Source organism: Oenanthe melanoleuca, chromosome 11, assembly GCF_029582105.1.
Source record: "Oenanthe melanoleuca isolate GR-GAL-2019-014 chromosome 11, OMel1.0, whole genome shotgun sequence".
NCBI lineage: Eukaryota > Metazoa > Chordata > Aves > Passeriformes > Muscicapidae > Oenanthe > Oenanthe melanoleuca.
The window spans coordinates 20,519,496-20,533,608 of NC_079345.1; the positions used below are offsets into that span (position 1 = coordinate 20,519,496).

General features: G+C 44.0%; 1 protein-coding gene across 2 annotated transcripts; it reads left to right on the forward strand.

Moving 5' to 3' along the window:
* Positions 1–7,269: 7,269 nt before the first annotated feature.
* NUDT7 (nudix hydrolase 7) lies at positions 7,270–12,885 on the forward strand. 2 transcript variants are annotated; one of them, XM_056500453.1, is made up of 4 exons: positions 7,270–8,617; positions 10,016–10,174; positions 12,042–12,113; positions 12,196–12,885. In XM_056500453.1, exons 1-4 carry the CDS (start codon positions 8,177–8,179, stop codon positions 12,202–12,204), a joined length of 681 nt encoding a protein of 226 aa, XP_056356428.1. In that variant the 5' UTR covers positions 7,270–8,176; the 3' UTR covers positions 12,205–12,885. The 2 variants fall into 2 exon arrangements, with proteins under 2 accessions (XP_056356428.1, XP_056356427.1); XM_056500452.1 differs by having other exon boundaries at positions 7,282–8,617; positions 12,042–12,885.
* Positions 12,886–14,113: the final 1,228 nt, after the last annotated feature.

Here is a 14,113-nt window from a genome sequence, read left to right on the forward strand (position 1 = left end):
ATGTAGTTATGGCCCCTCCATTTTACCCTGAAAGAAAAAAGATTTTTTTCCAGAGTGTCCAAGTTTTCTTGCAGGTTTTCTTACACTGGATAAAAAAGATCAAGCAAATGGTAGTTTACATGGTAGTTTACATCCAAGTATGTTATGGCATACAGGGAGATAGCAGGTATGATCTAAACTTCCACAGAGGAAGATCGTTTCATGAGGACTTTCAAGCCTTCTACTGATGTCTCAAAAAGACAGAAATTCTTAAAACGTGCAGAGATCACGGTCAGGCAATGCCAGGACATTGTGGCAGTGAGCAGTTCCCATTTACACCCCCTGACTGGGACTTCAAAGTCTCATGTGGCCAAGTTCTGACGTTCACCTTTAAATACCTTCCCTGATCACCTGTTCATGGTACTCACAACTTACCAACACTCTAATCCATCTGCACAATTTCTCGAGAGAGAAGAATAGGAGTGCTGCCTTTGTACAAGATGCATTGTCTGTCTTGCATCTGCAGCCACATCCTACCTTGCTAGCAAGGTTTTCTCTTAAAACGCAAACTTTGCCACAGTGAAAGAAGTCTGAGAATGCTCTCTGGGCTCTCATCTCCTGACCTTTTCCCCTCAGAATTTCCAACACACTGACAAACCCTGGAGTTTATTGGACCAGATATGATTTGTGAAAAAACTGGAGCACTTCCAGGTTGCAGCCTGGAAGGTTTGCTATGCAGCGTTTACATTGCAAAGACAAAGACAATGCTGCCGTTCAGCATTATGCTGTTCTTGGAGCACCCGTTCTGAATCTGCAGCGAGGACCAGCAGCCCATCCCTGCAGATTCCAAGGTGAGCGTCTGTGGGCTTGTTCAGCAGGGTCTGAACAGGAGGGATGTGGTGGTGCACTTCTGTTGAGAGGCCCTTGAGTTGAGAAGTTTATTCTGTGGTGTCAGCAGGGAATTGGCCTGAGCTCCATCAGCAGAGCTGCCGAAGGAATCCAAATCTTATCTGAATCGGTAACATCGATGCTGGCTGTAAAACATGAGGAGAGGGGAGTGGGAAAGCAGACTGGGGCAAGCCATGCACTAAAGGTGTGTCCTGGAAAGCATCTCAGCTCTCCAGCAGCCATCCCCTTGTATTGCTGCTGAGCACAGAGACATGGGCCTGAGAGAATCTCGGCGTAGAGAATCTCAGAGCAGGCAGACAGATCCTCACGGTAAAGAATGGAGGGTGAACTGAGAAGCCCACGCTGGGGTGGCACTTTGAACATTTACTGTTTCCTGCTGTCACACCCTGGGACTTGATCACAAAGGTGATTAATGCTTTTCATCTCCTTGCAGCCCATGACGCTGGATGTAGGCGAGGAACTTTATCTCTGCATCCGGTTTAACGCAGCTTATGAGAAGGATTTGCACAGCCGGGTGGCAGAGAGGGTGCTCAGGATGTGCTTCATGGAGCAGATCACTGTTCAGGGAGAAGTCTACTTCCCCAGTCTCAATCTGGAGTCCAAGTTTATGGACTTTGGCTGCATCATCAATGACACTGAACAAGAACTGCACATGGAGATGACCAACTGCGGCCCAATTGCTGCCCAGTACCACTGGTCACTGCTGACAGACCTCCAGGTGAACACCATAAGGTGTGTGCATCATCCCTGTGCTGCTCCAGCACGGACCTGCTCCAGCCTGGTTTTGCAGTTGCTGTTCCTGAGCTCACCATACCAGCACCCAGCCAGGGGCTGCAACCCACTGAGAAGCTGCTCTTGCAGGCATCTCTCTCTCCCACTACAAGTCCATGATCATAGGTATGTTATTTTCCAGGTTCAAGCCTTCACCACCTAAGTTCAAGCACCAGTCATCCAAGAAGGAGGGAGGGTTTCTAAGGAGATACTCCAAGACTGAAAGTGTGGAGGAGCCGACCAAAACCCAAAAAACAATACAGAACTCTGCCCAGCAACCAGCAGATGCAGAGGACTCCCTGGAAGCAGAGGTAGATTTTCTTGTGCACCTACTGCTTGCATTGTCTCCTCAGCTTGCACAGTTTTTCTGAATCGGGAGAAACAAAGACGGAGAGATGCAATGAATAGTGTGGCTGGATGTTTTCAGATAGAAGCATAAAAGCAATCATCTTTATTTCCCAGTCGTTGCCAGGTATGCACAAGTAAACCAGGGAAATCTGAGTGGCCATCCTAAAATCCTTTGAAGGGATTTTAAGAGATTGTGTAGTTCCCACCCTCCCTGCCTGATTGCTTGGGGACACCCAGTTCCCTCAGGCAAGTTTGATGCAGGAAGTGCAGATGGAGCCCAGGTCTCATCTGTGGGTGGGCTTGGAGCCACACTCGACTGATGCCAGAGACATTTTCACACTTGGTTTGTGCCCAGGTCCCTTTTCAGCTGCTCCTGGTGTGGTGAGGTGGTGGAGCCTGCAGCAGAGGGATCTTGCTCAGACCAGCCAGCTGGTCACTGCAGCCCATGCTGCTTGTTTTCCAGGCACTGCCATCCCCTGCTGTGGAGCCTCAGAGGCCGGTGAGGAAGAGAGCATGGCGTCGGTTCTCAGAGGTGAAGCGCCCCAAGCCTGGCATGCAGGAGGTGAGTGGGGATTGCTCTCACGTCCATGTTCCCAATGCAGAAAGCGGTTCTGTAGCCCCACTCCCACTGTGGCCCTCAGCATTGGCCACAGAGGGGCCTCACATCCCTCCAAGCCCATCAGAAAGTGCTGCTGAAGCAGCTGGTCACTGAAGAGGCCATGGGGGCCGTTTTGTAGGGCTGTCCCAGGATGCTCTCTGTGCAGCCCCTGTGCAGGGCATTGTTCCCATTGACCTCATCAGGTGGCTGACAGGAACTTTTGGTAGGAAATTTTGGCTGTAGCTGCTTGAGAGAGCGGCACGTAAACAAAGAGAGAAGGAAAAGCTTCAGAAGTCAGATGAGCCTTTCCCCAGCTCCAAGGACTCCCACCTCCAAGTGTCCTGTTTTTCTGAGGGCAGTGAGAAGTGTTTCCAAAGACCAGGTCTTCACCAGGGAGAATTTCTTGCTGCCAAGAGACATTCCAGTTAACTTTAATGTGGTGTATATTCATGGATAAGTGATAATGGGAGAATATTTTCCCCATGGTCCCTCCACTGGTCAGTGGCATGGACAGAGGATGAGATTAGGGTGATTCTGGCTGTGTTTGGAGAACAGGCCCCTCCAGCTATGACTGTACTTTACTCCAAGGCACAGCTGCTCTTCTGCATCCATTTGCACACTCAACATCTCAATCTCTCCTCAACCGGGTTTTTGATGTCCAGCCACTGTGGGGTGAACTGCAGCTGGGAGAGAGCCACATGGTCACTTTCACATTCTTTGGCCACGCCAACATCGTCGCCCGTGTCACGGTGCTGTGCCATGTGCAGGGAGTCCCCACCTACCGGGTGGTGGTGGCTGAGGAGGCTTCACCCCTGGCTACTAACTGGATGTGGAAGAGATGGACTGAGGGCTTCAGATACCACAGGCTTCTCCTGGCACAGCTCCTTGTCTTGGAATCATGGCCACTGAGTTCCTGCCCACCTCAATCCCAGTCCAGCATCCAAGCGGATTTCAACTGGCCATCTCCACCTTCCCTGAGAGCCAAGCACACACACACTCCATTCAACAAAATGACTCCATTTTATCCCCTTTGCACCCGGCTAGAGTAGTCCTTGTTCCCTTTCCCCTTGGATGGGTCCTGGGGAACTCACATTCTCTCCTGACCGCCAGCTTTTCTGTCCCCTCTCTTCTCATCCTACTTCCTTTAGGTCAGGTCTTCAAGCCCATCCCTCTCCCAGCTCACAGCAACACCCAACAAACCAACCTGAACAAATCCAAACAATCCAAACAAGAACACAGAGAACCAACAACTTCCATTCTTTAGCTCAATAACCTTTTGGCTTCATCTCACACACCTCACCTGCCACCTCCTTTGTTTCTCCTGGCTGTTGGTTATCCCTCAAAGTGTAGAGGACATGGTCCCCTGGTTCATTTCTTACTGCTCTTGGCCTTACATGGTTTTACCACTTCTCTGTAGTGGAACTGGTGAACTTTATGATTTCCAAATGGCCTTATTCATGACAGCCCCCATTTACTTTTGTTATTGGCATACAATTCCATTAAGCGTTTCTCTCCTGTTCTGGAATACAGACGCTATGCAGAAAAAATTGTCATTTAAAAAAAAACCAAAACCAACTTTGCCTATTTCTATACCTGTATGATGGGAATGATGTGGTTTCTGATGCAGTGGTGATGACGACCACTTGAAATCAGATGAGGATAAAGAAACCAAATCATCCAAATATTCCTCAGAAGACAAAGCTTGAGAAATTCAGTCCTGAAATTCTTTCAAGAACTAGGAAGCTCTGCATGAGGAATTTTTTTTATGCTAAGCCAGTGGATGCTTTGACATGTGACAACATGGAAATTCTCTTACTCTGAAGAACTCAATGAATGAACTGAAGAACCTACTGTGTGATAAGAACCTTGAGGATTGGCATTGGCATACTTCGTTTACCAATAAAGGAGGGAAAGGAATGTGTTATGTGAAGAAATCTGTGAATGCTGAGCTGTCTAGCCAGGCGTGGTGCAAATTACATGAGATCCTGCGCAGTCTTCCTCTTCTTCCAGATGAAGCTTTTAGGGACAGAGAACTGGATTCTATCCACCTCTGTGAAGTACCTGGAGCTTTTATAGCCAGCTTTAACCATTCTTTGAAGTCCCACCATGTCCCTTGCCACTGGAATTGGATAGCTAATACTCTAAACCCATATAATGAAGCCCATGACACCCTTGTGATGATCATGGATGATGATCTCATGTGTTACCTTGGTGGTACTTTGGCCCAGATAACCCTGGGGATTGTGGCAGACTCTTAGAGAGAGGACTTTTGGTCCAGTGTGAGGTGTATGATTGTCTGGATCACTATGACTAAAGTTATTGCTAATTCAGTACCTAAATACTGTCAATGCCGGGCTATAATATAAGCAGGTTTGGTTAGAAACACAGATTTACAGTCTTTGGCATTGCAGAGCTCACAGTGAAAAAGCAACAAAGCACCTATGGAGCTACTTCTGGATTTTATCTCCGGACATAACTGGATCTTAGTTGGATCTGCAGTCAGAGGCAGCAGGAAGCCTGCTGGGGCATGCACGGAGCTCAGGTGACACAGGGGGAGGGATGGTACAAGCCTTCCAGCATTTGCTCCTTGCCAGGTGCAAGGGAACCTTGCAAGGCTTGGCTTGATGCTGCAGCTCTTCCTCTACCTTCTGGACACTTTCCCATCAATCATGGGATTTCAAACACCAGAAGAGCAGCCTCCATGAGGTGCACTCCCAAAGACAAAGGTGTTCTAAAGTGAAAACCACTGCTCTAACTTGTGCCATTTTGCTTCTGAGTTTAACAAGAGGAGCATCCCCACGGGCACTCATTTTTGCAGCTCTCTGGCTCCAGACTAACTGCAGATATGCCAGCTGTGCCAAGGAATGGGGATTTCTAACTGTGATCACATGCTTGTCAGATTGTGCTCTCGGGGTAATTGATTTCTTGACTCCAATGTATAGTGCTCTATCATGACTTCGGGTTACAGTGTATTCAATACTGAGCATTCAGTCATTAAATGTTCTGAGGCTCTTCCTGTGTGTCATCAGCCTCCTTCGAATCTTCAGTGCCTTGTTTTGTGTGTTCTGAACCTCTTTGCGTTGTTCTGCATTTGGTGGGTTACAAGTAGAAATGCCAGCTCTTCTGGGTGAGCCAGAAGAGTGCTTCCAGCCTGAAGCTGAGCTCACTAATTAAGCTGTAGTGACCTGCTATTAACAGGCAAGTCTTCCCCTTAAAACAATGTTATTTAACACTAACTCTGAGTTGACTAAACAGTTTGACTTTTTCTGTGTGTAAAGTTTTATGGTTTGTGTAGAGCCATCAGGTGCTAACGACAACTTATATGCTGTTTCCTAATTTATATTAGGAAAATTTATATGTTTCCCAATTTATGAGTTTACTTCTGAAAATCAGTATAAAAAGACGACAGCTGTGGTTTTGGTTTTGCTGTAGGTTAACTCTGACAGGCAGATAAACCCCACAGACTTTCTCATCTCTCCTCTGCAGTGGGGTGGGGCAGAGATTCAGAAGAGCAACACTAGAAAACTTGTGGGTTCAGATAAAGAGATTATTAAGTGAAGCAAGCTCTATGTGCAAGCAAAGCAAAATAAGGAATTATTCCCTCCTTGGAATGTATAAACAGTAGAAGACATTGAACAGTATTATTATATGATACTACATCAGCCGAACAAATGGATAGTAGGGCTTGAGGAACAAGGATATGAAAAGTTTTGTTAAAAGGGCTATTTTGGTTCTCTGTTTTATAACTGTCATCACCATGAGATAAGTACTTCACAATCCATTTAAATTTTCTTAAGGTGTAATATTTTGCGATCAGCTATGATTTATTTAATTTCTGTTGTACCCGTCCCTGAATTATCTGAGTACAATCTCTGAAAAAGACAAATGGTAAATAGCAAAGGGCTGCAATAACTGAGCAGCCAACAGGATAAGTCATATTGGCATATGTTGGCTTTGCCAAATCCTCTGCCAGTGTTTTCGTTTCTTTTCCTCTTTGGTTTAAAATGCAATGCATTTTCATTACTTCTGATGATGCCAAGGAGCTCTAAACTGCATCTGCTGAAAGGAACTGTGCTGTTCTTTTTAGTGCTGATGAGCAGAGAATTGCTTCATTGCTGCTATGATTCATACAGAGCTTCACCAGTAAGAGAAAGCCCCTGGTTAAGATAAAATGAAATAATACAATTATCTTAATGTAAATTAACCTTAGGAAATGGAGGTCTCTTTTGTTTTCAAAAAGCCCAAATAAATCTAGCATCCTATACTCTTAGAGATTCCTTTAGAAATATCTTTGTTAATACATTCTACACAAGGATACAGGTGGGAAAAGACACTAAACCAATTTTCCTACTGATAAGAGATGTTGTGGACTACAAGGCATAACAACAGCTGAAATAGGTGCTCTGAACATGTTTTCAAAACATAATTTCTTTCCAATTTCTTTTTGGCACTAGACAGAATTTGGTGACAATCGACTGTAAAAAAAAAACCTATGTTTTGGAACTCAATGTATTAAAAACTGCCTTGAGTATGCATTAAAGCAGCCAGAACATACATCAACATGATTTTGTAATTTAATGTATAACTACTAGAAAAAAAAATCATTTAACATAGCAAAAATATTTATAATACTTTATTCGAAAGACAGAACTTGAATTATGCCCCAGAGAAAATTATTGAGATAAAAATTGCATTCAAACTGAGGATTTGTTTTGGCTGTTTATGTGTTACTTCCTTTGAGCAAAGTGATTAGCCCTTATTCAGGTCTTCTTGCTCCTGTTAAGAAGGGAAACTGATACAATGACATCAAGTCTTTCTTGGATACAAACCTCATTGTCTTCCAAAAAGAAGTCAAGTGTCAAGTACGTAATGAGAACCTGATGGGGGATATTTTTTTGCACAGTGGTCTAAGGGTGGTTTGGTTTGGTTTGGTTTTCACACAGCATCAAATCTTGCATTTAACTAATGTACTTCAGTTTTTGGTCGACCTTCCACCGAGTCTGTTTCCAGTAGCAACTTCAAATTCTTCCTCTAACTTCCTCCAGAAGTATGGCAATACTACAGTCAGATTTATCCTGAATGGCTGCTCCCCTCCATGAAATTCAGGCCAGTACAGAACGGTATCTGATGTGGTCATTTATGCTCGGAGGGTGTGTTTCTCCCGAGGAAGGCAGGCATACACCTGGCTCAGAAGAATCTTTACTAATGAAGAGTTTTCTTTTGCCTCCACGACTAGTATCTAAAAGTTAGTGCATTTCTAACACCATTGAGAGGAATGCCGCATTTGTCTTTACAAACAAGCTGTAGATCTGTTGGTAGATAAGGTTAGCATTGAGAGATAAACAACGGAAGGGATTTCACCGATTGATGAATGGGAAAAGATATTTGCCTTTACAAACAAACTGTAGGTTTGCTGATACATGAAATCGGATATCGGAAGATGAAAGAAGAAACGGAGAAAGATTATGAATTCTATAAGAATTAAAAATTAAAAGGAAGGGTTATACATTAGAGGGGAATCTCAGGTATCAGGTCTTCTGGGCAGTCTGTGCCTCTCAAGTACCTCAACCAATGGGGAAAGAGAGAGGGAAATGCGGCCGTGAAAATATGATAAAAAGGGAGGCTGCGTCCTCCACAAGTTTGAGAGGGCAAAGAAATGGTAAAGGGAAGGATCGAGCGGAGAGCGGCGGGGCGGGGCCGGCGGCGGGGCGGGGCCGGCGGCGGGGCGCAGCCGCCGCGGGGCCGGAAATGGCGGCGGAACGGCAGCGGGAGCCGGGCCGCGGGGCCGGGGCCTGTCCCGGTGTCGCTGCCTGCCCCGCGGCCGGAGGGTGCCGTAGCTCCGCTCCGCCCGCTCCTGGGCAGGCACTCGTGGAGCAGGCCCGGCGCCGCCTGAGGCAGTTCGATGTCGGGGCCAGGTTCAGCCGCCTGCCGCTGCCCCGAGCCGCCGTGCTGCTGCCGCTACTGGTGCGGCGGGGCCGGCTGCACCTGCTGCTCACCGTGCGCTCCATGCAGGTACCGGGGTTCCGCGGGCCGCGCTCCTTCCCGGGAACCCTCGGGGTGCGGCCCCGGCCCTGCGCGCCTGACGCGCCCTGTTCCCGAGGGCACGGCCCGGTGTCCCAACTCCGGCATTCTGCGTGCCGGGAACAGGCCCCGAAAACCCGTGACAGGAAATGACAATTTCCATGACAATTTCCAGAGTCGGCAACGACTGGTTACTTGAATCAGGAAATTGACAAGGCAGCGCAGCTTTATTCAATGAGATTCCTCGGTCTGCCGTTAATATTACACTTTTTGTCCCTTTAATACGTAAAAGCAGCTACTCAAGGCTCTCAGAAGTCTTTCGCCAGCATTTTGTTTCCTTTTACAACTCTTGTTTTCCGTCCCTGCCTAACATCAACTGCTTGTACTCAGGAATTACTTCATTCTGTTGCTGAGTCTTGCTTAAAAAAACAAATAATCACAGTTACAGAGCTGATAAACTGACTGTAAATATGTTTTTTACTGAGCCTTGATGCACAACCCTACTACTGGAATGTACTTAAAGGTGTGTTAGAAATAACTCACTTTTTGATACACAGTTAAGAGGGGACGCAGTCTTGGAAACAATAACTAAATAACTATTCATTGGTAATGAGTCTGCTGAGTCGGGTGCGTGTCTCCGTCCCGAGAGGTGAAAACACACATACCCACACTTTGACCAAATGGCAAACTTTTATACCCTTTCGTGGCTGGGGGTGGTCCCTGTCTCCTTTCCCACTGAATGGGTATCCAGGAACTTAGGCCAGCTCTTCTGTCCCTTCCCTTCTCATCCTTCCTGTTTTTGTCACATCTGCAACCCTGCCCCTCTCCCAGTTCTCAACAACACTCAGCAGATCAAACAAAACATCCCGACTACAGATAACAGCAAATAGCAAACAGAACCAAGCATTTTCATTCTTTTGCTTCGTAATGTTTTTGGGCTAAAGCAAAATGTTATTTTCTCTCTCTCTATTGATTTGTGTCTTTTGGAAGTTTTTGCTCTTAGAGTATTTTAATCTTGCTCTATAAGTTGTCTGACTGGATCAACCTGTCAGTCATTTATGCAAAAAAGATGATGCAAAGGGTAAACTTGGACATACTAAAGCAGAAGTTCCAGTATGAATTACACAACCCTGTACAGGTGCAGTGTATTTCTGATAGCAAGGGTTTATGGATTAGCAGGGAGTAGGCTCAGCTTTTCTTAGGTATTTACTCTTGCTGTCTTGCAAGTTTCTTTCTTACAGAAACCTTAACCACCATTTCCAGCTTCTTTGACTGGAAATATAAACATTAAAGGATGCTTCAATACCAACATGCATCTGTGTGGATCCAATAAGAAACAGAAACCTTGTTATATTTAACAGTAGTACATTCTAATCCTTTACATTCCAGCTGAGAAGATCACCAGGGGAGGTGTGTTTTCCAGGAGGTAAAAGAGAAGCCACTGATAAAGATGATATTGACACTGCTCTCCGAGAAGCTAAAGAAGAAGTGGGTCTGCAGCCAGAGAAGGTGGAAGTCATCTGTAGGCTGATACCTGGAATTGATAAAGTGAGTTAGCATATCATTATAAAATAAGTTTGGGTGGTTTTCTGTTGTGAGGTTGGCAGTGACCTTTTCAAACCTGTCACTGCCAAGAGGCGCCACTTCTTCAGGTGTACTGCCCGTGTGTCCAGCAGAGCCCAGGGAAAGGGTTCTTGCTCTGTTTGGTATTTGTGGGACCACCTTTGGGGCACCAGCTAGTGATGCTCTGGAGCACCACAGACAGTGCTGTGCTGGTGAGAGTTCAGCAGAGAGCCATGGGCACAGTCATGGGGCTCCAGCCAGTGGGTGATGAGCAGAGAGGCTGAGAGAGGTGAGTTTGCTCAGCTTGAAAGCTGCCAGGGGGTTTGGCTGCTTACTTCTCCTGGGTGGTCATAGAGAGGATGATACCAGTACTTCTCTTGAGGCAATGGACACAGCAGCAACATGGACATTTTAATAAGATACAAGAAAAAAATACTCTTTACCATGATGTTAGCCCAAAACTGGAGCAGATGTTCCTGACAGGCTGTATAATCTCCATCCCTGGAGCTGTGCAGAGCTCACTCACCCAGGCAGGGTCCCAGCAGGCTGCTCTAGCCTCACCGAAGGAGGTCTTTTTCAGTGTCTGCTGACTCCAGGGCTGTGCACATGGAGGGACCACCAGAGGGGATGTGCACTGGGATTGTGTAGAGACCTCTAGCAGGGAGACTCCCAGAGCTGTCTTTGGAATGTAGGTCACTATTTGTAAACTGACAGATTCTCAATTTCAGTAGCAGTTCAGTTTTACATAGGATTGGTTTTCCCACAGAACAGAGGAATTGCTGTTTCTGAAAACTATTTTTGTTCACCAGGTAACAGTTTTTTATTACTATGCCTCCTGTTTTTCTATCTGTTAGCAATATCCTCTCCCCATTTAAAAAGGAAAGAACTGCTTTTGAAATTGTATTGCAAAAAGCTTTATTTAACTTCTTGAATTCCGTACAAGTAACCTCAAAGCCACATAGTTCAGAGGCAGTGTGTAAAAAGATCACATTTTCCCTGTTTTCCAGCCAATTACCTCAGTGAGTAGGAGAGACAAGTATGGGTTTTGGACCATGAATATTGTACATGTCAGATGACACCTTCTCAATATATACATTCCAGGTGCTTCTGACTTGGACAGAGTCTTTCCAGACTTGAATCGAATACCACAAACACTGTTTTGCTCTTCCTTCTTTCTGCAGAACAGCGGTGTTTGTTAGTGTGAATAAATAGAACTAGCAAGGTATCCTAAAGAATTTTGGTGTTCCATTGATGCAAACTAGGATTTCACTAGATTTTGCCTTCCTTTGTAAGAAGGGATTACATTTAGAATTGGAATGTCCATAATTAAGCTGTTTCAAAAAGTGTTATATTTTTTTCTCAAATATATTGCAATAGCATTTTTATATCTATAGGAAATTACTTCCATATTCTGGAAAATTCCTCTATTCCAGGAAAACAATACAGAAATATGATGAAGGATATGGAAAATTTGGATTAAAATTAAAATTTATAAAAGTAAATAAGAAAGACCCATGAGAAGGCGTGCATGCTTTTTTACTTCTGTAGCAAACTGGCAAGCCTTTTTAACTACTCTGTGATTATACAGGATGAACAGGGTATTTGTAAAATAATTTTTGACAAATACAAAAATATGATTTCAAATTCTTCAAGTCAAATTAAATAGCTTGCCATTAGGGGGACTAAATTACATTGCAGTTAATAACAGTTCATAGGCTACTTGTACTCATTTTGTAACAACGAAATATTTTTTTACATAATGTGCATTTTTACTTGGTACAAACGTGTTTGAGGGTTTTGTTGATTTTTATTTAAAGTTTATTTATTTTTTTTTTTTCCTCTCTCTTTTTAGATGAACAACTTGGTGACACCAGTTGTAGGATTTATAGATGATACATTCCAGGTCACTCCTAATACAGATGAAGTGAGTGGGGTTTTTGTTGTGCCTTTGGAGTACTTTGTCAAGCCCTTACATTACAAGGCCTTTTCTTATGAAACCTCCTCAGGTTATTTAACTCGGATACACTGCTTTACATATCATGACCAGGAACATAAAAAGTCATTCAAGATATGGGGACTGACTGCACACTTTGCTGTATTTCTTGCTCTTGTAATTTTTGGAGAGAGACCTACTTTTGAAGTGGATTATGATCTTGACAACTTAATGTCATCCTCCGAGAATTACTTCAGTAATTTGTATGCATCTATATATGAAAGAAAGAAGAGTAATCTCTGACAACTTAGTCTGGCAATTTAGTTTGAAAAAGGAAAAAGGAGGTTTATTTATTTCCTTTGTACCTAATTTTTTGAAAGCTACACTTGAATTTCTTCTGAATTGGGAACTTCAAGTTGACAGTGCCTAACTAGATTAATATAATTTTTAATCTCTTTTAAGAATTGTGAGAAGCACACAATATTTTTTGTGAAACAGACTTTTAAAAGGTCTCTTTCAGTTCCTTCTCAGTTTCAATGGCTTTGTTCTGTGTGATTGGAGGTATTTTCTGTGGTTTGCCTTGTCTATAATGAGGTATGGTGACTATTTGATGTAATTTGTGTCTATTTGAGTTAATGTAGGAAAACTTCAGGGTATCTGTTTGTCTCTTAGATGTGCCATACGTGGACAACACCATCCATACAGTCTTGTGTGGTATCTTTAAGCACTTACAGAATGGACAATAAAAATACAAAAGGTTTCAGGTGCTGTCACAATCTTGTTTTGTTTTGCTTGGGTTAATATGTGCACTAAATCTTGGTCAATTTAATATTTCTCACAAGGCAGTTCTGTAGGCTATGGAAAACTTAGGATACAAGCAACAGGACTGAAGTTTGTCTCTCACCATGTTGTTACCAAATCTCACTCACCTGCTGGCAGGAGTTCTTCTCCAGGAAAGAAAAGCAAAGCTGATGATTCACGAGGACAGAAATGCTTATGTGTAGTTGACCAGGCACCCTGGCAGCGTCAGACACATGGTGTTCCTTGCGCTGGAAATCCTTGTTCCCTCATTGCTGCTGAGCTAGTAGCTCATTCACAGTGGTCAGGACTTTAGCACAAATGGTGACGTTTTGAAAAGCTCGAGCGATTTAGTCAGGGTTCGAGATCTGCTGCGCAACTTCAGGTGTCACCAGGCCTGAACAGCTGATCTGAATCCCAAGGTGAGCTGGAAGTGTTTGGAATCTTGTGCCCGAGTGCAAGGCTCCAGTAAGATGAATAAAACCCTCAGCTGTTCCTGTGGGTGTTTGCACTTGTGCTGACCCTGCTCTAGTCACTAACAGATGCAAGTGTGAGAAATAAAAGCTGATGGCAGTTCCTGTGCACTGCCAAACCTTTCCTATTCCTCTGTTAGCTCCTTTGGCTAATGATATATTGTTAATATCTTCCATTCATTTTGTTTGATATCAGTTGACTTTTTAAGTTAAAAGAAAAAAACCTACTTTTTTGGCTCCAAGGATGAAATCCTTGGAGAAGTAGAAGTCACGTGTATGAAAAACAGGGGTGGGGGGCGGGGATGGGGTTTCAGTATTAAGCACTTACGAAATTATTAAAACAAATTTTTAAAAACTTGACTTTAATCTCTTCATCATATTAGGTGCAAGCTCAATGCTTTCTCTCACTGCTAATGTATGCAGGAATACATGTATGCAGGAAAAGTAAGTAATTAAAATAAGAATATTTTTAATTAAAATACAGCAAAGCAATTAGACCTTTGATTGGTAATCAAAAAAGGTACCAAGATATACATAATTACATTTTCTGTATGCAAAATAATAGGGAGTAACATTGTACTTTGGAGGATCACCCTCTCGCCTATCTGTAAATGTAAGGCAGAAATCCATTGTTAACCAAGGATTTCTAATTCTAGGCGTTCAGATACTGCATTGGGAAGTTCTTTGACCCAAATGTTCCAATGCAGGATTGCTCCCACT